Below are 25,976 nucleotides of genomic sequence, written 5' to 3'. Positions count from 1 at the left end.
TTTGATAAAATGTTGATTTATCCCCCCACCCCCAATCCTCAACTAACTTCGGCACCACTGCTTCTAGTACACGTGGAGTGGATAAGCCAAAAGCGGGTAGTTTCACATGGGTAGTTTCCTAAAACGGGTAGTTTCACACAAAAGCGGTAGTTTCACATCCCTAATATCTACAATCGCTATGTTAGATGGCAATCTGATCACTTGACGCTGTGAACGATTTGCATTTATACATTTAGTTTGCTACGGTGCTATATTTTTCGTCTTAATTAACTTGTAGGCTAACGTTCTATTCTCACAATAAACGAAATAAAAGTTTTTCTGTCTCTCTGATGACTGACTAATTGACAACTTATTCCATTATGGTCTTTCGCTATCATCGTCATTGTACCATCACTTAATGTTTCATTCAGGCACGTTTTAAACCTTTCAAGGTTTTTCCGCCTTTTCCCATTCATTAACGTGCTGGTAGGTCTATATCGATTTTTGTAGTTAGTATCTTTTTCGTCCCGGACGTGTTAATGACGAAAAATAAAATGATTGATTGATTGATAATAATCTAACCCAGTGGTTTTCAACCTTTTTGGTGGAACGGAACCCAACGAAACATTCCAAAAGCTCGAGGAACCCCTGTTCAATAATTTATTTGCCTTATGCAAAAAAAATCGTTTGATTAATAAAATTAAATTAAAATACTCATGTTCAGATTCATTTATGTACAATAAAAATACAAAGTGTAAAAAATTACATTTATTCTCATAAAAAATTCAATGAGAAACTTGAGCCCGGTGTTTCTGAAAATTCGGGATCGCAGTGAACATGTTAAAGTGTAGCAAATTTATTAATTTTTTGTCGTATCCAGGCTTACACCAGGTGGTTGAAGATTTAGATTAAGTGGACGGGAAGGCAAGGAAGCCAATCTTCGTGTCGACATTCAGGCATGTCTTTAAGTGTCTTGCCAAAGACACAGTCGCATGCTCTTGAGCGGTGTCGAGCCGGCGCCGTTTCGATTGCCGTTCCAGGACTCTCACCACTCGGCTATGCAGCCGACAGCAAATTTATTAATAGTGGCAAACCTAATCAATATTTGATTATATTTAAACAATATGCATATAATAATAAAATAGACTCTCGGATTTGAATGTAAACGTGCAAAACCCCTAGACTTACTGGCGGAACCTTTGGGTTCCACGGAACACTGGTTGAAAACCACTGATCTTTAACTTATCCTTTACTACAGTGTATTATATTATTTCCAAAATTTCATTACTTCTTGGACTTAAAGCGGCATACGAAACAACAAACTCCTTTATGACGATTTCGAAACAAAAAGATTGAGCTAATTTAACTTGTTTGACTTGGTTCTCGATGAGAATTTAAAGTCACTGCGGTCATTCAATTGTGTGTCACACTTGTCTCTGTTATAAGATAAATTGTGCTAACTTTTGAAGTTTGTTTTGCAAAGCATGAAAACCTCATCGAGCAACGACTTAGATTGCAGCTTCTGAAAATGAGGAAAGTCGGTGTAAAACTTTCACTCTTTGGATTATTCTGCATGCTATGTGCTTTTGAAGGTCATTGCCAAGTATTTCAGTAAGTAAACTAGGCTACTTTAGAATTCATCTATACATGGTATAAAACGCGATGCTTAAACTTTCTGGAAACCAGCTTTGACTGGCCAACCTATAGGCTACAGCCTCCAACTAGCCTATCTCTAATTTATGGAGTCCTAATTTTTAACCACTAGGCTACGATTGACTGCTAAGGTATATTTGAAAATACTAAAAAGTCTAACAAATTGAAGTAAAGCTTTTAGTGCAGAGAGTAACTGAAAAAAATTCACTTACAAGAATGAAAACGCATGTACCACTTGCTGTACAAGAGTTAAGTTATCGATGTAGGTTATGCAATTTTGCAACAATTTGGATTTTTCGTTTGTTTGGAATTACCTTCAAAACATACGCAATTTAAAATAATCTTTTCCGCTTTTGCCTTGTTTTAAAACTGGGAAACATGTTGTCTTATGCAACTGCAAACAAGTTTTTCTTGTCTACACTTCAATGAGATTGTGCGCATGATTATGCAGAATGGTTTTTAATATTAGCCTAATATTCTATAACACAAACGGTGGTTTCTAAGTGGAGAGGGATTCGTTGATTCTTCTGAGTTCGGCTTCACAACGGCAACTGTAGCAAATTTCAAGGTCTGAAGCAGTTTTAAAATTGACACTCTCAGGAGTATGCGTTGCTTGTGTTCTTGTTTACGATGAAACCTCGCGTGGACCAGATCAAATTAAAAAAAACTAGTGCAAGTATCCGAAGTGTTGCTGTTTTATTTTTGCTCAGTGTCATTGCCAATAAACCTTGTCTACCTCATAAAGGGCCCCTAAACAAGCTGAAAAAATGTTGAAAAGCGCTCAGAACACGATATTTTGTCGGTTAAATGCTTCCATAGGCGAAAGCATTTTGTATGCGCGCAGTCACTCTTTTTTCGAGGCAGCACGTACACTTTCAGTTCAATTTGCTTTTACTTCTGACCATCACAACGAATGCGTGCCAAACATGGCAGAGGTCTAAAAAACGTAGAAGCGGACGTTATAACGTGATACCAAAACAGGACAATCAGTTTAAAATATTGCACAGTCGCAGCACATTTTCTGCTGACTGATCTACACAGCCTGGAGATTATGAGGCGACGAACAATAGATACCCGATTTAGTGGAAGGTTTTTTTTTAGAACGTGTTCTAGCCCTACGATTGTCGTTTGTTGCAGATTTCAGTTTCAGAGCAATCCACAGTAAAAGTTTCATGCGCTGTTTTAAGCCTGTACCGGTATTCTGTTCCAGTAGGTCAGGAAATTGACTAAACACTACTAGAAATAGCATTAGGCTGTGAAAGTATGAATAACACTGGCCGACACAATTTTTGGTGCCGGCGGTTTTTGAACTGATTTAGACTAACTTTGGGGCGCTGAATCCGAAAATGCAATCAGTTTTTGTCCATCAGGTCAACTTTTTAAGTTACAGTGATTCCACTGCATGAGTGAACTTGTGCATAAGGGCCATTCCGTGTCGATTCACACAGCCAAGAGATTCAACCTTTCGATTTTCTTTAAATTTTACACATCTTTTTACTATTCTATGATGAACACTTGCAAAATTTGAGTGAAATATATTGAGAAACACGAGAGTTATGAACCATTTAGTTTGGGGGGGTCTGCGGAGGGGGCACAATTTTTTTATTTTTGGCCATGTTTGAGGCCCTATTACTGCTAAACTAAATTAGGTAACAACCCAATTTTTTTACAGGTCATAGTACTTCTGCCACATATTAAAAAAACAACATTGTTCACTTTGTCACTCTAAAAGGTCAAAGGTCATAGACTCCCAAAGTTGGCCGTTTCCAGCTCTTGGTTAAAATTTTCCAAAATTTGAAAAGCTCACCAAGACCCCATTTCTGATTGATTTTGGCTGAAATTTGGTGGAAGTGTTGTTTACAGGATTCTCTATGAACTAAAAAAATTTTAGTACAAAATATTAAATAGATTAGGAGATATTTTATATGAAACATGGGTCAAAATGGAAAAAAAGCTAAAAGTGGGGTCCTTTTAATATCCCGGTTACCCATGACCCCAGAGAAAATTTGCACTGAAATTTTATCCACATATTCACTATTAAGATATGACAAGTCTACCATGCAAAATTGATCCATGGTTCTCAATGTTTTATAGAAAGTATGCATCAAAGTAAATCCAACTGTGGCAACCCTTCAAAAACAGGAACAGGAAGTTGTTCACTGTGTACAAGTGTGTAGCACTGGCCTGATTGCTAAAGCTAGGCTTGGATATTGCAAGAAAGTCCTATTTTTCCTGTTTATGCCTTTTGTGTTTACTGCACAAAAACAGCAGTCGCTATTATGATATTTTAGCTCATGCCACACCATTAGACTTCTTTTGTTTCGTCCATTGACGTAAATGTTCTTTCAAAGTTTTGCAAACAATGTGGGGAGCCCAAGACTTATCTTGATCCCCAACTTCACTTTACAGTAAAGTAAGCAAGAAAACTTTAAAGTAAACTTTAAAGTAAACAGTAGTAAAGGTGTGGACACACAACACCTTCAGACTCCACACCTTTACTTTACTGTAAAGTGAAGTTGGGGATCAAGATAAGTTTTAACCAAGAGCTGGAAACGGCCAACTTTGGGAGTTTATGACCTTTGACCTTTTAGAGTGACAAAGTGAACGATGTTGTTTTTTAATATTTGGCAGAAGTACTATCACCTGTAAAAAAATTGGGTTGTTACCTAATTTAGTTTAGCAGTAATAGGGCCTCAAACATGGCCAAAAATAAAAAAATTGTGCCCCCTCAGCAGACCCCCCCAAACTAAATGGTTCATAACTTTCGTGTTTCTCAATAAATTTAACTCAAATTTTGCAAGTGTTTATCATATAGAATAGTAAAAAGATGTGTAAAATTTAAAGAAAATCGAAAGGTTGAATCTCTTGACTGTGTGAATCGACACGGAGTGGCCCTCATGCACAAGTTCACTCATGCAGTGGAATCACTGTAACTAGAAAACTAGATCCGATGGACAAAAACTGACTACATTTTCGAAATCAGCGACCACAAATTAGCTGAAAACAGCTGAAAAATCTTCGGCACCACAATTTTTTTTTTTGTCAGCTAGTGTAATCAGTAACAGAGTTACAGTTACTAGCCTAGCGTGAGTATTGTAAGTAAGAGAACTAAAATACCTGCATTTGTTTTCAGAGCACGAGATGCAACTGTGGAGATTGGAGTTTTTGGTGAAGACGTCGTGGACGCAACTGTATCCAAAATAAACACGTATTTGAATCTCAAGCCTGACTACTCCCTGTTGAAGCGCTTGGCCTTACTGGAATCGTCATATGGTGAAGACACGGCGATTATAAACAACTATTTTAAGGGAGGCATATGGCAGGTGCAGCATATGTTTCCAAAATCTTTTTAACGTAATGCGCCTTTAAGTTGAGGCTTAGCATGTTGTGACTTTTATGCATATTTTTTGCAGCCTACTTTTGTTGTTAGAGAGTGAAGTGTCAAGTGAGATAAGTTCACTTAACTCTGTGGTAAACGTGGTGTGATCAAGCAATTAGGCTCTCTTTAAAAAAGGTCATGGTTAGGCCTGCAACTCGCCAAACAAGGCAGACGTCGAATAATAACTATGTCATGAAATCTAATAACGCTTCAGTTATGTTACAATAAATTAAAGTGTGGAGTTTATTATGGTATCTTCGAAGTTAAAAGCCTCTTCCGAAGCTCAACTCTGGCAATTCCACTTAGCCTACTTGTGGTGGCTTTAAACCACTTACATAAGCCTAGTTAGCGACACTGACAGTTCAAATTTCTACTTCTGCTTAAAATGTTGCTTCCATGTAGATTAGCATTCAATTTATTTGGTGTCTCTTGGAAGATTCGTGATGCTCTGTTCAACTGCAGGTACCAGGCCTTGGGCCATCATTGCCGAATCTTGCTATTCATTTGCGCGAAAGCTACACGGTATATTTAGCGAAACGTAATGCTCGCTGTTCTATAGTTAGCAGTTAGCCTTGCGCTGACACCAAGTAGATTGCTTCTTCTAATAGCCGTGTTTAGCCTGCTCCTGCTGTTGGTCAGTGTAGGCTATAGTATGACCAGAAAGGTAGGAAGAAATCATTTCATCGTTCTACCAAGTCAAATAATTGAATAGACTGAGTTTCGCTTTTAGCAGAAAGTTGTTTACTTCACAATGTAGATATTAACGATCTGTTTTTAGCCTGATTCTGTAAATTGGTAATAGCGAATTGCACTACCTTCGGAACACAGTTTCCTAGTCATGTGCTATGCAGGCCCGGATTTATGGGGGGCAGAGGGTGCAGTTGCCCCGGGCCTCCAATGTGAAAAATGTGATTTTGTGTTGTTATTATTATTTTCTCTCAGCCTTTAAAGTTTCTGCAAAATGCTTCCTTTTTCTTTCAAGGTTAATTTTTAGTCACAAGATGGCAGCTGAGCTTGACATAAAGGCATTAGCAACGATGTGGGTGACTTTCAAGTTACCTTGCATAGTTTTTCGCGCGCGGCGCAAAAGTTTTTTTACTGAGGCACCCCGATCTAAAAGTGCCCCAGGCCCCATCGGTTAAACTTTCCCCTGGTGCTATGACAAATGGTATTGAAGTCAATGAGTCATTGTTTAATGCGACTTTTTTGTTTGGCTTAAAAGAGCCGCATAAAACAACGACTCATTGACTTCAACACCATTCGTCATAGAATATATGACCACGGAACTGTGTTCCGAAAGCTAGTGCAATACGCTATTAACACAGCGAACTCGCAGCATCAGGTAAAACTAGGTCGTTAGTACCTACGTCCTACATTGTGAAGTAGGCTAAGCAACGATCATGCTGCTAAAAGCGAAACTCAATCTATTGTTTTTCAAATAAAGCTGAACTTAGTTTTCCTCATGCAATATTTTTTTTTCAATTTTTATAAAATAACTTAATTTCTGAAAATGACGCTAATCTCTAACTTGATTTTAGATCACAGCTTCTATTCACAATACTCTGATGTTATTCAAAACTGGGAGGTCAAAAGAAGCCCCCGCCAAACTGATCAAACAAATTGAATCTGCTTTTAACATTGATTGTTTCTTATGCAGTGACACTTACAAGTAAGTTATATCTGATAAACATACCATATGACAGTGGTTCCCAACCTTTTTATCTTTTAGTCGATATCCAAATTTATCTAAATTCCCCCTATAAATTTATTTTGTTAAAAACTCGTTTACATTAATATTTTTTAAATCTAAGTCTTGGAAAATAAACTATACTTTCGCTAGTAATTAGCTTTTTAGCCTGTACGTCTAATATTCCTTTAATACTAAAACAATTTAATTAATGAAGAACGGTGTGCTGAAACGTATTTTATTCAAAGAATACACCCAAAATATAACAGTCAATGCATTTAACAGTCTATGTGAAGTTTGTGATTTTTTGTTACGACAACTCATGAATGTGGTGGAAGAGTATTGGAAAGAGCATAACGAATATTATTCTCCACGTCTAATCTGTTTCTCTGTTTTGTTTTCACTTCCAAGAGTTGAAAAACCTGATTCGCATGGAATCATAGATAAATGGGTGTCCGACGTTTTTGTCGTAAACAGTTGTTCGTAAAATTAATTCTTCGTAAAACGATTCTTCCTAAAGCATTTTTTCGTGCATGCAGTTGAAATTTCATGTATACGAAGAAATGCTTTACGAAGAATTGTTTTACGGATTTCATTTTACGAACAACAGTTTACGAACAATTGTTTTACGAACAACTGTTTACGAACAATTTGCCTATGACCGATAAGTGAAAGCAAACGGGAGGATACTTCGAATAGCTTTCTCTGCCACTTTGGGATAGGAATTACACATTAATGGCCAAAATCCAGTATTTGATTTTTCTCTGAATAAGTCTCTTGCGAGAATCTGTTTTGAGTTCTGAAAATTCATCCTACAATTTATCGGGAAGGTTTTCCATCAACAATGTGAATGAATTTCGTATTAAATCAAGCTCATCGTCATAAACTTCAGGAAAATATCGAATGAATTCTAGTTCTAATGCTGTGAGATGTTGCAAAATCATTTTTTTTCAACTCTGCAAGAACTTGTTCTTTGCCGTCAGCAACCAGCACCGATGATAATTAGTCGATAATTAGTCAGACTAGTCATCGTATCCAGGTTTACGCCCAGTGGTTGAAGATTTAGATTAAGTGGACGGGAAGGCAAGGAAGCCAATCTCTGTAATTACCTTCGGGCATGCCAACTGTCTTGCCAAAGACACAGCCACATGCTCTTGAGCGGTGTCGAACCAGAAACCTTTTGAACTCCGAGCTAGGGCTCTTGTCATTCGGCTATGCAAACGACAATAGTGATTGTTGATAATTTTTTATCTTTATTTCCCACTTAGCTATTCTTTTTTTACTTCTTCATTTCAATCCAGTACCGCACTGCGTTCAGGACTAGCGGCCAGGATTTATATCGAGATCAGTGTTGGCAAGAACATCCCCAAGACCATCACCGACCAGTCATTGTGGTGGTCCAAGCACTACAATTCTGGGTCCAACGCGGCGCTTTATGTTCAGAAAGCGCAAGATGTCGTTGACAAGGAAGGTGAGTTGAACATTTTAGTTGCTTCGAGCCTCAACACCATAGAATGAAGCCTCCATTTTTTGGTCGGACAGGTTCTTGTATTTTTTAGCACAGCAGGGACTAGTTTACGGATAGTCGGATACCTACATACAGATATGTCAATGTCATAAAAGCCTTGAGTGTGGTGCTGGCACTTCTTTGTTTGAGCTTTTGGGGCCGAGGGTCTATTTCATTATTACCCCAGATTGACTATGTTCCCGGACTACACTGGTTGGCTATCATCATTCAAGACACACAAACCTTCATCTTGGTTGGGAAGTTTGAATATGGTACAATGGGTGATGATGTGGTCTGTCCCTCAGCGGTAACCAGTAATGGCTACACTTACAGAAATATACAAATGAAACAGAAAGTTTGTGGGAAAAAATTTTCGCACCAGGGTAGGCTGGGTTTTTTATAAAAAAAAATAGTTACCTTAACTTATTTTGAAACAATAAACAAGATCCGCCAAAAAAAATTTTTTTGGCTATTTTTACGTGATAAAACCCATTTTGTCCATGAATACCCGGGCGGGCCGAATTTTTTACAACCCACTGACCATGCAAAGCTTTTCCATCTACGTGCATTTACACTACTCTCGAGCTAATTGCTAAAGTTGCTGTACAATGTCTGTCACGTGATAAAATCATCTTGATGGTATTTTAAATTGGCCACTTAATTTGCAGTTTGTGATACAAGCTTGAAGATGGATATTTGGTTTTTGCTTGATGGTTCTGGAAGTATGAGCGCTACAGATTTCGAAACAGCGCTGAACTTCACGACGTCTTTGTCGTCTCGCTTCATATTTAATGGCTCCGAAGTCAGATTTGGATTCTCTGTTTTTTCGTTTTATCACGTCATTTACTTCCGGTTCATAGACGATCCAACAAAGCTGGCAAAAGCAGTGGCCTCGGCGAAACAACCACTAAGTAAGCTTGAAGTATGCATTCTGCTGCAACCTTTGTTAGCCTCTTGGCAGCACCTCGACTAGGAAACCGCGAGGTTATTCGGTGCTGCCAGTCCTTTCCGCAATATATTATGTGTTCTATTTGTGTATTTACTCTCTTTCTATTCTTACGCTGGAAAGACAACTAAACAGTCTCTCACTCTCTCTGTCTTCTACTCTATTTCACCCTCTCCCTTTCTCCTTTTCGTTCTCTCTCTTTCTCCTCTACGCTTATGCCAAGTGGAGAAGGGATTGGATTAAGTGGACAGAAGTCAAGTAAACGAATCTGCACTTTCACACATGACATGACTCATTTTGATCATCCGACGTTTTTTTGAACGTTGTCTTAACACATTTACCTGAGTTATCACTCGGCTAATTAATAGAGAGTTAAAGACTACGATCTTCATACATTATCATGTGTACGTACATACAAAGATTTGCTTCCTTGTTTTCCCGTCGACTTAATCTAAATCTTCACCATCGTGCGTAAGCCTGAACACGACCAACAAATCTGTGCATTATTACATAGCCCAAACTTTTCGATGCTAACAAAATTCGAAACTTTGTCATCCACCTTGTTTGGCTTCGTCATGTTTTTGATTAATTTTTGTAGTTTTATTCAGGTCGCACCGAGATTGGACGTGCCCTGGAGGAAGTTCTTACTAAGGGGTTTTCACCAGCAGGTGGAGCCAGGGGCAATGGAGTTTCGAAAGTCTTGGTGATAATTACGGACGGAAAAAGCACAGATGATATCAAGTCTGCAGTCAATGAGGTGCATTGTTATCTGCCATGGACATTTGTGATCACAGACTTTGATTGACATTTGTAAATACTGATGTTGCAATGTTTTCCAAACGTGCATTGTATTCCGGCTTGCTTGTAGGTTATTCTTAGGTCTATTCTTATGTTTATTTGCCGCAAAAACATTTCAAATTTTTAACGTTTGTGGAGTGTGGACCCTGGAATATTTGCACTGGATAGGTACATGAAGATTGGCTTTCTTTCCCGTCCACTTATTATAAATCTTCAATCATCAGGCTTAAGTCAGGATACAACAAAAAGTACAATAATATTTCAATAAACGAGCAATCCAGAGGTAGGCTGCAAACCACAGCATCGAAAGAAAGCTTTCGCCTTTGCTTTGTAAGCTTTTGCGTTTGTGACATCACAAAACAGTTTCATCCATTTGATTTTGAATGTTTTTTTTTAACAGATCCACGAAGCCAATATCACTGTATTTGCCGTTGGCATTGGTAGCAGCGTTGAAGAAGAAGAAATAGCACTAATGGCTACCAACCCTGACACGAGTCATGCCTTTTATTTGTCAAACTTTAATGAGTTGATCTCATCCTTAAACAGTGAAATGTACAGCCAATTTTGTCGTGTCCCAATAAGATTGGAACAGGTAAGCATGTACAGTTGTACACCTTGTTGTTTTACTTAGCTTAAACAAGCAGTTGGAAAACGACATTCGTAGGCCTAATTTCTCGCTTTTTACGTTTTCTGTCTCTTGCTGTGCTTTATGTATTATTGTATTGTCAATGTTATTATATGTAAAATTATGCTGCGCTGAACTTCTCTATGTTGGCTGTAGTAAATTGCATGACTGTTCTCTGTTTGAAATTCTGTGGTATCAAGCTATGGTAGGACTACACGTAAAGCATTTTGCAAATACTGTAACAACCAAAGGGCAGATGATATAGAGCGCTAAAGTTACCAAAGTTTATCAAATACTGCACCAAAGACCTTATTTACTTTCACACAAGCTTTCTAAACCAAAGAAATGACGCGTTTATAGTACAGAAGTTGACTGTTGGCACCTAGTGAATAGATTAATTCTTAAACAGCAATTAATCACCTAACAATCGAAAACTTCACTCTGTCAATCTCGGGGCTCGAGCCTGCGTTAGTGGTTCGAAACACGTTTCAAGCTAACAAGTGTGTGACATTGCTAGGATAAAGGTTTTGGCAAGAATTGACCTCACCTTTGTTAACTTCTTTCAGGACAATCCAAACATTTTTATCAGTTTACGAGCTGGAGCCCAGCAGCACGTTGCCTTGGGGTTGCCACCTGGAAAGCAACTCCAAATTAACTTTTCAACAAGCGCCAATGAAAGCGGGGGGTCTGTCTTTTTGTCAGCAGGAGTGACAGAGCCAAACTCTGCTTTCTATGATCTACTACTTGTCCTGAAAAAGGTATGCTCTGGCAAAATAGTGCTTCTTGTTGCCATTGGTTCCGATAGGCTAGGGTTCGATTCCGCGTCATATCATACAACACTTTTTAAAAATATCGTGAGTTGCACGGAATACGTCGGAAATAATGAGCCAGCATTAACGTAGGGAACAAAGAGTCAAAGAGCCAAGTAAAACCTCATTTGTTGGAGTGTGACTATTGCTATTTATATGGTACTGTTATTTTGCGTTCATCAAATGCTGGCATTTGCACATCAATCTAACCTCTTAGTGTAATTTATTAAGAATCGATTTCGCTATAGTAATAGCATCTTCCGCTTATTCAAATAGAATTTCTATTTATGATCATAATTGATAGCAAAGAAATAAATTATTTGATCACATAAAAGAGTTCCGTCTGTCAATTATTTTTAATACTTTCCAGCCCCAGAATGATTCCAGGCTTTATCAAAAGTCGACATTTTTTACGTTAATTCAACGTCTGACGACGTCGACTTTGCCAGCCGGCATACGGTTTAAAAAACGATATTTGGGACAGATACAAAATGATACATTAACTCTTAGAAGGTAGGGCTTCTGGAGTCTTGCTCAGTTTGGGGGGGGGCTGTCGATTCTTCTTATGCTTTAGGAATGATATCTTTGTTATTTTTTAAGGCACGGTTTCAAAATTTGGGATTCACTTTGTAAAATTATTCACGCTGAGCATATTCGAAAATTAAAACTATGTGAATTTTAGAACTGCTCATGTACGTTGAAATGTTGAGGTGACTTATGGCTTTTGGATTATTTTGCGATTGCGTGAGTTTACACATTATTTTTTGGTAGAGTAATGAAGAACATGCATTGCAATGTTGTGATTAAATTTTTTTTACATAATCTCAATTTGAATCTATATTTTTCATGCAAAATAATATAATAATGCAAAATAACATACAGTGGCGTAGTAACGCAATATGCCGCCCTTGGATTTTTGCACGAAACGCCGCCCCTTGAAACGCCATCTTGAACTGGAATCTGCAGCACATTAGTTAGAAACAATAACCATAATTGCAAATTTGCTGAGTTAAGCTAAGTGATCTATTTTAGACCTGAAACTTTAAACCTTTCACTATAACCTAACCCATCTTCACACATGTAGAGGAATCCCATCTATCTACCACACACAGGCAGTAAAGGTGGCAGTTGACTCGATGACCTCATGGTCCATTCCTGTCTCCTCCCGAAAGTGAAATAAACTTAAAACGAATCTAAACTTAACTACCGTACCAAAGCTAAATTGACTGAACAATGCTATTGCTTACAAGTTACAACCGACATTCTGTTATTACTTCAACAGCATGAGTAACCTATCATTAAACCGTCACAAATTCCACATGAAGCAGTCTAAAAAAAGTTGCAAATTAGTTTATATAGGCATAACTTGTTTAATTTTTTGGCTTCACTTAGATCAGTGTTAACTTAGGTCGTTTAAGTCTGAGTCTCTCCGAGAATAAATTAATGTGACTGTTTTTGTTCGTCTAAAACGTTATCACATTTTGCCGCCCTCCAGCAACGTGCCGCCCTTGGATTTATCCACAAGATCCAATGGGTAGTTACGCCACTGATAACATATAAATAGAATATGAAATATTTCAGAGGATGTGCTGAGAAATGCCTTATATCTCTCAATTTATAACCTTTATTCACTCAAAATTTCAGCTCAATAGAGGTGAATAAAAGTTAGGAAAATTCAAGAAATCTCGTAGCCGCAGGCTCAGTGGTTTTAGAGATACAACTGTTGGCACAAAAAAGTTGAATTGACAGCCCCCCCCCCCCCTCAACCTTCAAAGGGTTAATCTTTGCTTTCAAACAGCAATTTCATTTGAATTCGACAGGGATAGGCATGGATGAACCTACATTGTGTGGCGAAAACTCTACAACACACTTGAAATTTAGTGTTGTAAGTTTTTTTTTGCTTTTTTACAATTTCAATGTTGCCACTTATTGATTATGATTCAGCCAGCAAATTTGTCATTTTTACATTGATATAACGTATTCAGACGTTGCATTAATGCAAAAATTTACCGGTTTATTGACTGTAAAATACTTTCTGTTTTCCTTGCGTCACAACGTCGTTTTGTCTAATTCTAAGCGATAGAACAATAGGCCACATTTCTACTTTTGCAGCAGCAACATAACTGTATGTGAAAATAGTTTATTGCCGTAAAGGGGTGGAACGAAATTTTGATCAGAGCCAGCGATTTATTGGACAAGCATCCACAACTTCGGGACCTGGTCGAAGGAACCTCCTCGGAGAGTGGGGTAATCCCAATTTACATGACCATAAGAACGACCCAAGATTCAGATTTAACTTTGGGATCTCAAGTCAGAAACCTTGAAAATGAGGTAGGCCAGTGTGACCACTAGGAGGCAGTCGACAGGAAAAAGAGCACACCGCCTGTTGGCAAACTCATCATAAAATCATAAGCGGCCTTTTGTTCATGCTGTGCTTCAAAAGTATTGCATTGGGACCAGCGAGTCTAATTTAATTGCACTTACTCTGTCTGGCGCGAACCTTAGTTATGTTACCTGGTACCGGACTTGTCGATGCAAACTCCTGTTGGTTGGTATCTGGACGATTGCATTGTGTGACAACATGTAACATTCAGGTGTTTTTCTAATACCTATATATTGTGTTATGTTTGGCTTAGAAAACCACAATGAATGTTTGGTTGGTTGGTTTTGAATCTTTATCCTCGGACTGACAAAGCCTTGATTGGTTATTCCTGGTAGTTTCGCATAGTTATAGAAGCTCTTGACGCAGGGCCGGTTACCGAGATTGACAGAGTGAAGTTTTTCCGGTTGTTGAAGTGTTGTTACCGGGGAATTATTCCATTCATAAGGTGCCGCTGTGATGCAATTTTGCTTGTGATGCAATTGGTTGTTTTGTTGTGTTCTAACATTCATTCTACTCTTGTCAAAGTGGGGTAGAAAAAGGCGATGTTTATAAGGAATTGAATCGTTGTCCAATGTCTTGTGGATTTTTCAGGAGCCATCAAACAATACAACCAACAATGGAGGAACCAATCAGCCCATAAATTTGAACGCTCTATGGCTCTCCCTAGCGGCAGTACTCTTTCTCGTTGTTCTGGCAATGGCGATCAACTTTTACAGGAGATCGAATGAGTTCCTGGCTAAAAGATACCGGCAGGAGGTAAACACACAAGTAAAATATATTCTTGACTTTTTAATGGCAAAGCTTCTTTCTTGAAAAACAGTTTTGCTTTCTTGTATATGCTTTGAACTACTGACTCAGGCTAGCAAGGTTCACAGGATTGAGGTTTAGCGTGTTGTTGCAGTGAACAATTTTACTAACTAGATGGAAATTTATTTTTGATGTATCTTGTTGAAACACGCGACGAACTCTTGTGGTGCAATTTAACTAACAGAAGAAACAACAGAAGAACAAAGAGTAATGACAGTGGTGGGAATCGAACCCACGTCATCGAAATGACTACTACCGCCTTAAACCTCTTTACCACTTGGCCGAGCCCGCTCGGCCATGGTGCTAACGATCACTTAATTTACTTTCTATCATCTGCTTTTCGTGTTTTGTCGCGTCAAGGAAAACGTAGCTTCTAATTGGTCGATTGCTTCGACCTTTAACTGGGCTCTTGCTAACTAGATGGAAATTTATTTTTAATGTATCTTGTTGAAACACGAACCCACGTCATCGAAATGACTACCGGTACTACCGCCTTAAACTACTACTGGTCACCTACCGTCATCGAAATGACTACTACCGCCTTAAACTACTACCGCCTACCGTCATCGAAATGACTACTACCGCCTTAAACTACTACCGCCTTTTAGCTACCGCCTACCGTCATCGAAATGACTACTACCGCCTTAAACTACTACCGCCTTTTAGCTACCACCTACCGTCATCGAAATGACTACTACCGCCTTTTAGCTACCGCCTACCGTCATCGAAATGACTACTACCGCCTTAAACTACTACCGCGTACCGTCATCGAAATGACTACTACCGCCTTAAACTACTACCGCCTTTTAGCTACCGCCTACCGTCATCGAAATGACTACCACCGCCTTAAACTACTACCGCCTTTTAGCTACCACCTACCGTCATCGAAATGACTACTACCGCATTAAACTACTACCGCCTACCGTCATCGAAATGACTACTACCGCCTTAAACTACTACCACCTTTTAGCTACCGCCTAACGTCATCGAAATGACTACTACCGCCTTAAACTACTACCGCCTACCGTCATCGAAATGACTACTACCGCCTTAAACTACTACAGCCTTTTAGCTACCACCTACCGTCACCGAAATGACTACTACAGCCTTAAACTACTACCGGCTTTTAGCTACCACCTACCGTCATAGAAATGACTACTACCGCCTTAAACTACTACCGCTTTTTAGCTACCGCCTACCGTCATCAAAATGACTACTACCGCCTTAAACTACTACCGCCTTTTAGCTACCGCCTACCGTCATCGAAATGACTACTACCGCCTTAAACTACTACCGCCTTTTAGCTACCGCCTACCGTCATCGAAATGACTACTACCGCCTTAAACTACTACCGCCTTTTAGCTACCGCCTACCGTCATCGAAATGACTACTACCGCCTTAAACTACTACCACCTACCGTCATCGAAATGACTACTACCGCCTTAAACTACTACCGCCTTTTAGCTACCGCCTACCGTCATCGAAATGACTACCACCGCCTTAAACTACTACCGCCTACCGTCATCGAAATGACTACTACCGCCTTAAACTACTACCGCCTACCGTCATCGAAATGACTACTACCGCCTTAAACAACTACCGCCTACCGTCATCGAAATGACTACTACCGCCTTAAACTACTACCGCCTTTTAGCTACCGCCTACCGTCATCGAAATGACTACTACCGCCTTAAACTACTACCACCTACCGTCATCCAAATGACTACTATACCGCCTTAAACTACTACCGCCTTTTAGCTACCGCCTACCGTCATCGAAATGACTACTACCGCCTTAAACTACTACCGCCTACCGTCATCGAAATGACTACTATCGCCTTAAACTACTACCACCTACCGTCATCGAAATGACTACTACCGCCTTAAACTACTACCGCTTACCGTCATCGAAATGACTACTACTGCCTTAAACTACTACCGCCTACCGTCATCGAAATGACTACTACCGCCTTAAACTACTACCGCGTACCGTCATCGAAATGACTACTACCGCCTTAAACTACTACCGCCTTTTAGCTACCGCCTACCGTCATCGAAATGACTACTACCGCCTTAAACTACTACCGCCTACCGTCATCGAAATGACTACTACCGCCTTAAACTACTACCACCTACCGTCATCGAAATGACTACTACCGCCTTAAACTACTACCGCCTTTTAGCTACCGCCTACCGTCATCGAAATGACTACTACCGCCTTTTAGCTACCGCCTACCGTCATCGAAATGACTACTACCGCCTTAAACTACTACCGCCTACCGTCATCGAAATGACTACTACCGCCTTGTAGCTACCGCCTTAGCTACCACCTACCGTCATCGAAATGACTACTACCACCTTGTAGCTACCGCCTTAGCTACCGCCTACCGTCATCGAAATGACTACTACCACCTTGTAGCTACCGCCTTAGCTACCGCCTATCGTCATCGAAATGACTACTACCGCCTACCGTCATCGAAATGGCTATCGAAATCATCAAAATTTCGACCTTTAACTGGGCTCTTGCTGAATATTTTCAGGTTGACGTATGGCTACCGAGAGCTGCCGTCAAAATGCGTTTCTCAAACGCTAACCAACTTAGCCTTATTCAATGACATGTTGATGGTATAAAATGTTGACAACAGTATCACCGCCTCATTTCTTTTGGTCGCCCATTATTGGCAACTACACTTATCAGTTTATTGAGCCACGGGTACAGATCAGCGGTAGGTTTCTGACATCACACTTAGCCTTGTAATGAACCAGGTTTGTATAATTGGAGCAGCCTCACTGAGCGATGCCACCCACGTTAGGCCCAATTAAGTAAAGGATTATAAGGCTTGTTTTTGCACTTCAAAATCAAAACACCTGTTCTACGCGCTATTCAGTAATTTGCAAATCTCTCTCGCTCAGTCTAAACGAAATACGGAAGAAACACTTATGGCTCTAGAAGTTCTCCATGCTATAACCATCCGTGCTAGAAGGCCAACCGCCACCTTGTCCTGCCTGGTGAAGCTGAGGGAGCAACTGGACTACGCCAAAGAGCTTCAAGTAGATAACGATCGACTGAAAGAATCCCACAAAGCGTTGCATGGTCTGAGTCACGTCATTGATGTGGTAAGAATTATGATATACAATTATACATACATGTTATGATAAAGTAATTCCCTCATGAAACCCACATTTAATAGGCTCATCCGTTTATTAAGCCCATATGGGTCCGGTCTGGAATTACTAAATGCATAGAATGGGCATAGAATTGTCCCCACTTGTTCCCAATAGGCCCAACCCATTAATAAGCCCAAAACCGTTCGGTCCCGAGGTGGGCTTAATAAGGTGAGACTATAGGCCTACTGTAAGCTATAAATATACTGTATAATAATAATTATCATTATAATTTATTTTATTATATTCCTCCCGTCATCATCATCAGCCGGCCATGCCACTGCTGGCAGATGGTCTCCACAAATGTTTCCACAACATTCTGTATTTTGCTGTTCTCATCCAGGTGATGCCAATCTTTTCTTCTATGTCATCTTGCCATCTTCTTTTTGGTCTCCCTCTAGCTTTCCTTGCATATCTTGGTGTCCGTTCTGTGGTTATCTTGGCCCATCTGTTGTCTGTCATTCTTGCTACATGTTATTATATTATAAAAGTAATTTGCGTTCTTCTGGTGACTATTTACTAGGTTACCTCCTGATGTTAAAGATGATAACTAGCTTTTGTATTTCCGACGTTTCGTCAGTCAGCACGACTGACTTTATCAAGGTGGCTAAAACAGGTTAACACAACCTGTTCAGCACATCGTTGCTGAACAGGTTGTGTTAACCTGTTTTAGCCACCTTGATAAAGTCAGTCGTGCTGACTGACGAAACGTCGGAAATACAAAAGCTAGTTATCATCTTTAACATCAGGAGGTAACCTAGTAAATAGTCACCAGAAGAACGCAAATTACTTTTATTATAAAATGCCTGGTGAACAGTCTCTCTCTGTTTGTTATTATATTATTGTATTTATATTATAATATTGATAATTTGATATAGTACATAACATTTATAGAGCTTTGGTGGAAAGTTAATTAATGGATATGTTTATTCTACTGATCATTGAAGATGCTGAATCTTTAGTGGTTGGTTTCTATTATGTTTAAACTCAAGAAGCATGAACTTTTGCATCAAACGTTATAACTTCCAGGGAAATGAAAATACAGACTCCAACTGTGTTTAACGGTAACTTTTGTTGTATGTTTGTTTTTCTGTGGTGAAGATCTACAGACACCAACGTTTGACGTAGCTTATTGTTTTCATTTGATGATAGTCCAAGCAATATTTTACAGTATTACTTAGAATATTCATATAATTAGCAATAGCAACATAGATACGTATCTTTTTGCTCGGAAAAGTTTTTTTTTTGACTCAATTTTGAACTGAAAATGATATAAATAAAAAATTTTGTCATCACCGCTTTAGTTTGTTCTAACGCTGCCTTACAGAACACTTCCGGTTATCATCATTATGTTTTTAAGCGTCTTGTTTTTCGCTGAAGTATTTCGTGTTATGGTTGTGACGTCACAATTACACAATGGTGATTTTTAGTCCTCATTACTTTTAGTTGCGAAAAGATCTTAAGAAAGCGGCAAAGGAAGCTGCGAAGCCGAACGCGGGAGCTGTTGAGCTGCAGACTTTGGAAGAATTATTGGAATACGCTGAACATCTTCGAATTTCTCGCGATGAACTTGTCACCCCAAAAGAAGTTTGCTCCAAGCTCAAAGAAAAAGTTGACTGGGTAATTTTGCGTTTTACTGCAAAGTTGAGTAACCCATTTGTAGAATTTTCTTTACGTTAAAAGTTTTCTTACCACATGCTGGTTTTACGTTATGTACACAATTTTCAGCAGATATTAAGGTACCAGTTGACTTTCCGAATGACTTTCGTGAAGAACTTACGAATATTTTTTGTCATTTAAAAAAAAACTAGCTAATATTTGCTGTAGCAAACAAATGGAAGATTTTAACCCTTTTATTGCACTGGTTTCTGGTACAAATCGACGTGTTTCAACATGTTTTTTATAGTAGCCTGTGTCATTTCTTAACATTTTTTTTGGATCCGAGCTTACGCCAGGTGGTTGAAGATTTAAATTAAGTGTACGGAAGGCAAGGAAGCCAATCTTCCTGTCCACCTTCAGACATACCTTTAAGTGACTTGCCAATGATACAACCATGTGCTCTTGAGCGGTTTCGAACCGGGGCCCTTTTGATTCCCGTACCACTACCAGGGTACTCACCACTCAGCTATGCAGCAGACTTTTTTCATCATACCATCGTATATAGCGTTGCAAGTGTCCAAGAATAAAATTCCACTGCGCAAATGACCCAGTGTCATTGCGCAGTTGCACGCCTGGGAGGGAACACGGGATAGGCTACACAGCAACAGCACATCGTTGAGACGAGTGTGAATTTGTCTTTTAGTGTAAGAAAGAACTCGTGGAGTGGACGGCAAAGGCGAAATTACCATTTGCCACCATTTTTACACTAGACAATTTGGAGGAGAAGATAAAAGCGGCACAGGACCTCAAAATACCTGAGGAAATTATCAAACTGTCTCGAGAAGTACTAGAGAATTTAAAAACTAGAATTTTTGAGGTGAATAATAATTGCTCTTTTTCGCATGCTGAAAGTTTTCTTCTCAATTTGCTACAAATCAACTAAGCAGGTTTTAAAATACTTCAATGAAACAGATCAATTTTGCATTGCTAGCAATACGGGAAACAAAGGACTTAAACCGTGTACTAACTAACTAACTAAGAGTGCATACGACGTGCTGCATCTACTGCCAAAACTGTAATTGGTATAAAGTGTTTTTGTTTTGCTTATAGCGCTTGATTCATTGTACTTGGACTTATGCAATATGCATGGATGAAGCTATAGCCTACTAAATGCTGTACAACTTGAACTTGTTGCAAGCGAATACTTTTTCAGGTCAAGAAAGATCTGAAAGCAGCCACAGATGAAGCCGAATCAGAGACTGCAGGAGTAGACACTATCACAAAACTAGAGGATCTCCTTAAACAAGCGGAAGCGTTGAAAATACCACCAGATTATACAAAGAAATCGGATGAAATACTCGACTCACTTAAAAATCGTATCACTCTTGTAAGGCGCATTTTCAGTGTTTTAATCTTGTATTAGGCCATGAGAACAAAAAATACTGGCCATAGTATAGCCGGTGATAAAAAAAAAAGGAAAATCAGTTCGTTATAATATGCCCGAGACCAAAATAAGACGATGTGTTATAGGATGCGCTCCTGTAGTCTTATGCTGTGACATGTTATTCTGCAACAAACTCTCATGCAGTGTTGAGAGTTTTATTGCACTTTTCTATCGTGCTATCTCAAAGAGTACCTTCGCTAGACAGTCGCTACATTTTCAGAATGAACAACTTAAAAACGTTAAGAAAACGATAAACATGCAAATCTTATTAAAAGAATATTAAAACTAACCTTGTAGGTAAACATATAGATCGCCATGGTTCTAAGACATTTTTCCATCAGTTCCAGCGTGACTGGAAGCCTAACGTGAGGCCTCGAAACAGGATTATTGCCATGTTGGCGGTTTTAACGCCAACTTTGAGCATTTTTAATGCTTTTGGCAGGCTACTTTAAATTTGGAATTTTGATACATTTTTGACGTTTTATACTTTTTTCAGCTTTGTAAATGGTTTAAAAACTTTGCTTTATCAATGCACAGTAGCCTTACGAAACATTAGGTTTGAAAAGGCAACTTTTCCCGAATCTTGATGATACTTTTCATAATATTGCATTTTGGTCTGAGTTTGTCAACAGCATGATTACTACCATAGCTTACAAGGTATTGCAACTGTGCCATATTTTAATCTGAAAATATATTAAAAAATACGTCAAGTTTCTAAAATTTGGAGTTAAAACCGCCAATATGGCAATCCTGTTGGACATGCAAGATGAGGCCTAGCGTTTGGCTTCCAGTCCAGATGCTTTTATAGCGACGTTCACGGTTCAAGCAATCCTTCACACTTGCAACCATTTTATCACATTGTTTTGGTTCAGATTTTGGAAGACTTAGAGCAAGTTACAAGTGAAGCCAAGAAATCTTCAGCTACCAAGGATCACATGCAGACCTTGTCCGCCAGGATAAAAGATGCTGAAAGGATCAGACATCCGAAAAAACAAATGGAGGGATTTTATGAAGTCTTGCAACAGCTGAAAACAAGGGACAACGAGGTGATGTTTTTGTCATGTACTGTAACAAAGCAGCATACGTGAATCTCGAGAGATGAGAATAGATACTCAGCTTGATCATACATCGCACAATTCGCAATATTGTAGTAATATTCCATAAGGCAAGTCAATGAAAAGTAAAGTATTTATCTTCTTCAAAATTTTATATTAACTGTATTGTCTCCGATTGTTGCTTACTTGCAAATTAACTAATGGAAATGATTTTAAGTTATTGAATAAAACGACTGATTTGCTGTCTGGGATTATTAAATGCTATCATCGTTATGACATTGCTAATTCCTACTTGATCTTATTACACCATAGTCATGATTTGGTTTACAAGTACATGCAAACCTAGTAAAAAAGGCGAAAAATATCACCCCAAACAGCTCCGATTAGTGACCGCATCTAATTGATATGTTAAAGCTTTGGTAGAGAGTTTGCTTTGTTGAACCATAGAGAAATAAAACAAAGTAACTTCATTGGGTTTAACATGATGTATTACCTACACAAATATAACATAATTAAAATTATTATCGAGATCCAGATATGTCTCTAACTTTTTCCGTACGGCATGCGCTAAAAATGTTCAAAAAGGTTGAAAATCCCGGCCACTTGCTTCAATCATCATCTCATTGAAGGTGAAACGTTCCGCATGAAGTTACTTGTCATGATCTATCGATGAAACTTTTTAAAATTACTTTCGCTTTGTAGGTGGAAGAAGCCAAAAAAACTTTGAGAAATGCTTTGGCCAGTGGTGACCTGGCAACACTGCAAAGTGTACAAAAGTCATTGAACTCTAAGCAGGATTATCTTTTGTCTTGGGATCCTAGCGACAAGGAATTGGCGGGATTATTTGAGAACGTGGAAAAAGCTGAAAAAAAACTAATGGACGATACGGGGAAAGAGGCAAAGGTAGACAAGTGGTTTATAACTCATAAAGCAGATTCAGCAAGTAGCCTTGGAGATTCCAACAAAACACAATGATGGGTAGATCTACATTGATCCGACCTTGCAATTACATCGTGAATACAGTTACTTTTCTTTGTTTCAAGGGGCACAATCGCCCCTCTCTGAGTCCGCCACTGTCATGAAGTAGACTCTGATGTATCTTTAACCACGGTCCCGCCTTCACGATGTTATTGAAATTCAGAAGTTACACAAAGAACTTTCATGTAGGATACAACCGAACGATGAAACATAACTAACTAAATAAAAGCATCCAGGTTCTGAAACTTGTATAACTTATTGGAAGAGCTTTCGCTACAGTAAAATCGACTTTTTCCGTATCTTATTCAAATAGAATGTATTGTTTGATATGGAATAACTTTTTCCTGTGGTTTCATGAACCATTTGCAGGCTCATCAGACAGAAAGGCTCAAAAACCTTTCTAGGTGCATAGGTGGTTCTGAAAAATGACAAAAATACCGCATATCATTTTAATGTACTATAGAGCATTTGCATTCTGTCCCTTTCGTTTTGAAGACAACTCCTGCTTTTGAAAAAAAATCTACTTTTCCTTGGTAATTTTACAAGTACCGGTAGCGTATTTTTCTACCCCGCTATCTCGTTGGTACCGGGCCTAATAACGTTCAAATCTACTACGTAACTAGAAGTTTACTGAGTGTCAGAAATCAACTGGGCAAGAACAAAATCTCCACATTCAGCTATTTTGGCTGGAAACGCTTTGTCAGTTGCTTGAACTTCTAACACCAATTGTGCAGTTGCTCGCATCACCTGGCAACGCTTCCACCAATAAGTTAATCAGCTCGCATGCTTCCGTTTGTGTTAATTATCGTGAGTCGAACTCTACCTTCAACAGAATAAGCGTAATGTTATCTTTTGATACAAGCGTCAATCTTAGTACCGTATTTCAAAACAATGTAGGCCTACAAAATGCAACTCGGCAGATATGTTTAATAAAAAGTGAACCGCAATGGGGTAGAACAAAATGAGCCTACTTTGTTTCATGTATCTTTGATATATCATCCTTACCGCTATAGTCTGCTTTAGCTACGAATTCATTTTTTCTTCATATTCAGGTAAAGGCAGAATTGAAACGAGCAACCACAAATGGAAAGAAACCAGCTGCCAACATCGAGAGCATGAAAGACCTAACGGAAAAGATAAAGGCCGCTGAAGAAATTGACCTCCCTTCGAAAGACATGAAGGAACCTTATGAAGTTTTAGAAAAGCTAAAAAGGTGGAACGAGGAGGTTTGTAATGTTGCACGCGGGTGTTCACCAACTGACCAGTCATGGAATATATTGGATTAACGCATTCCCTGCAACTTTCAAAGTTCTGAGCGCTGGTTGGAACCTTGTTAAATTATTGTTTGAAGTCAGAAGCTTCAGTAAGAATGCCGTAGATTTATTTTAAATTATCTAAATAGCTTAAAAACAGCTGCGCAGCCGAGCAGTGAGTGCCCTTGTTCGAAAGGGCACTGGTTCGAAATCGCTTATGAGCATGTGGCTGTGTCTTAGGTAAGGCACTTAAAGCTTGGCTCTTAATGATTGACTTTCTTGCTTTATCGTACACTCAATCTAAAATTTTAATTACAGCTTAAAAGTAATTAAATTAGTTTTTAAAATAAGCAAAGTTTCGGTTAAATTATGCTTTCAAGCCTTCCTTTCTCTAATCTCTCTTCTAGCTGTAATAGCAATATCAAGTAATGCTGATGCAACGTAGGTCCTAAGCAGTGTGGCGCATTTGGACAGGGTTAGCATACGTAACACGCATGATCAAGCTTGCAAAGAAGCTTTCTCAATCCGAGGATAAATTTTCATTCATTTAATCTATCTTTGTTGGATTTTGAATACATTTTAAAACATTTTAAAAACTACAAACAAAATATTTATTGCATATTTCTCAGTAATGCTGATAAAAGTTTTGATCTGGGTAAGTGTGAGAATGCTCCTACTTTTTCTATTGAGCTTTTTAGACTAAGGGTCTGCCTTTTTGCTACGGCCATGTTTTTTGGATAAACTACATTTGACACTTCTCTATGCAGGTAGAAGAAGTCAAGACAAATCTCAAAGCTGCCTTGGCCAGTAATGACCTGGAGTCGCTTCAAGAAGCGCAGCCGGCAACAAAATCAAACAAAAAGTATTTAGTGTCATGGAACCCGGATGACACCGAGCTGACGGAGTTATTGGAGCAAGCAAAAGTAGCTGAAGATAAATTGTTGGAAGACGCAGACAATGAGAAAAGGGTGATTATCTACTCATATCTACTAATTCCTTATAGTAATTAATAAGGTATGAGCAAAAATTTATTTAACTTTAAATTAGTTTCACTGTCTAATTTTCAGGTGTGAGCAGTTACACATTATGAATGCAGTAACAAAAGGTGTTACGTTTGTTTAGAGCAAAGCTAAAACAAAATAGAGTTTCCATTTTTTGTTTTATAAATTGATTATTTATTTAAAAAACGCTTAGGGACATACTTTTTGATAACTACAAGAAAATGGTTAGAAATCATGAAAAAAGTTCATGGTAGGCTACACACTACACAATACACATGCTCCTCAAAAGGTTAAATAGTTGCTGTAGCAGCGAACTGTCACAGTGCTTTCTATCTTTTGCTCGGAAAGAGACTTTGCAAAGATTGATGACGTAGTTTAATAATAATAACGATAACAACATTTATATATAGCACCACACCCACAGTGCAAACTATGCTCCTGGGCGCTGTACATGACAAAGGTGATAAATAATACTGTACTTTCAGTCACAATGTTCAGTGAAATAACGTTTTCAAGCGAGTTTTCGAGCGAATAGTTTATTTTGATATCAACCGTTAAACACCAAACAGTCAAATAAATGATCGAATAGTTCTACTTGTGAGATAATAGATGAAATGCTTGAACTGATCATTTCCAACATGGAAAGAAATCAAATTCTTGAACAGCAAACGTCTTCGTCGATTTCAAAATAAATATACACTACTTGTATCAGCTACTTTACAATTGGCAACACCGTCTACTTCCACAATCTATTCAATATCGGCTAGAAGTCTGCAATCGTCTTCAACATACTTTTCCTTGCAACTTCCAATACCCGTAATGCACAACTCTAATAATCACACTCAAATCACGCGGCTATTCATCACAGATTTGCTTGACCAAACACTTTCATAGACCAAGATCATATGC

The 25,976-nt window shown here is 38.7% G+C and overlaps 1 protein-coding gene across 1 annotated transcript in view; it reads left to right on the top strand.

Moving 5' to 3' along the window:
* Positions 1–1,482: 1,482 nt before the first annotated feature.
* Positions 1,483–25,976, top strand: part of LOC145767008 (uncharacterized) — a 34,916-nt gene continuing 10,422 nt past the window's right edge. The window contains exons 1-18 of the mRNA XM_082578736.1: positions 1,483–1,590; positions 4,766–4,955; positions 6,550–6,680; positions 8,000–8,169; positions 8,874–9,116; positions 9,760–9,908; positions 10,350–10,541; positions 11,141–11,332; positions 13,538–13,714; positions 14,358–14,522; positions 17,486–17,689; positions 19,184–19,357; positions 20,040–20,213; positions 20,550–20,723; positions 21,653–21,826; positions 22,538–22,738; positions 23,866–24,039; positions 24,834–25,034. Coding sequence (XP_082434862.1) covers positions 1,508–1,590; positions 4,766–4,955; positions 6,550–6,680; positions 8,000–8,169; positions 8,874–9,116; positions 9,760–9,908; positions 10,350–10,541; positions 11,141–11,332; positions 13,538–13,714; positions 14,358–14,522; positions 17,486–17,689; positions 19,184–19,357; positions 20,040–20,213; positions 20,550–20,723; positions 21,653–21,826; positions 22,538–22,738; positions 23,866–24,039; positions 24,834–25,034 — 3,168 coding nt within the window. The 5' untranslated portion in view covers positions 1,483–1,507. The remainder of the gene's footprint in view (positions 1,591–4,765; positions 4,956–6,549; positions 6,681–7,999; positions 8,170–8,873; positions 9,117–9,759; positions 9,909–10,349; positions 10,542–11,140; positions 11,333–13,537; positions 13,715–14,357; positions 14,523–17,485; positions 17,690–19,183; positions 19,358–20,039; positions 20,214–20,549; positions 20,724–21,652; positions 21,827–22,537; positions 22,739–23,865; positions 24,040–24,833; positions 25,035–25,976) is intronic.

Source organism: Aplidium turbinatum, chromosome 3 (genome assembly GCF_918807975.1).
Source record: "Aplidium turbinatum chromosome 3, kaAplTurb1.1, whole genome shotgun sequence".
In the NCBI taxonomy this organism is placed as follows: Eukaryota; Metazoa; Chordata; class Ascidiacea; order Aplousobranchia; family Polyclinidae; genus Aplidium; species Aplidium turbinatum.
This window is presented reverse-complemented; position numbering and strand designations above follow the sequence as displayed.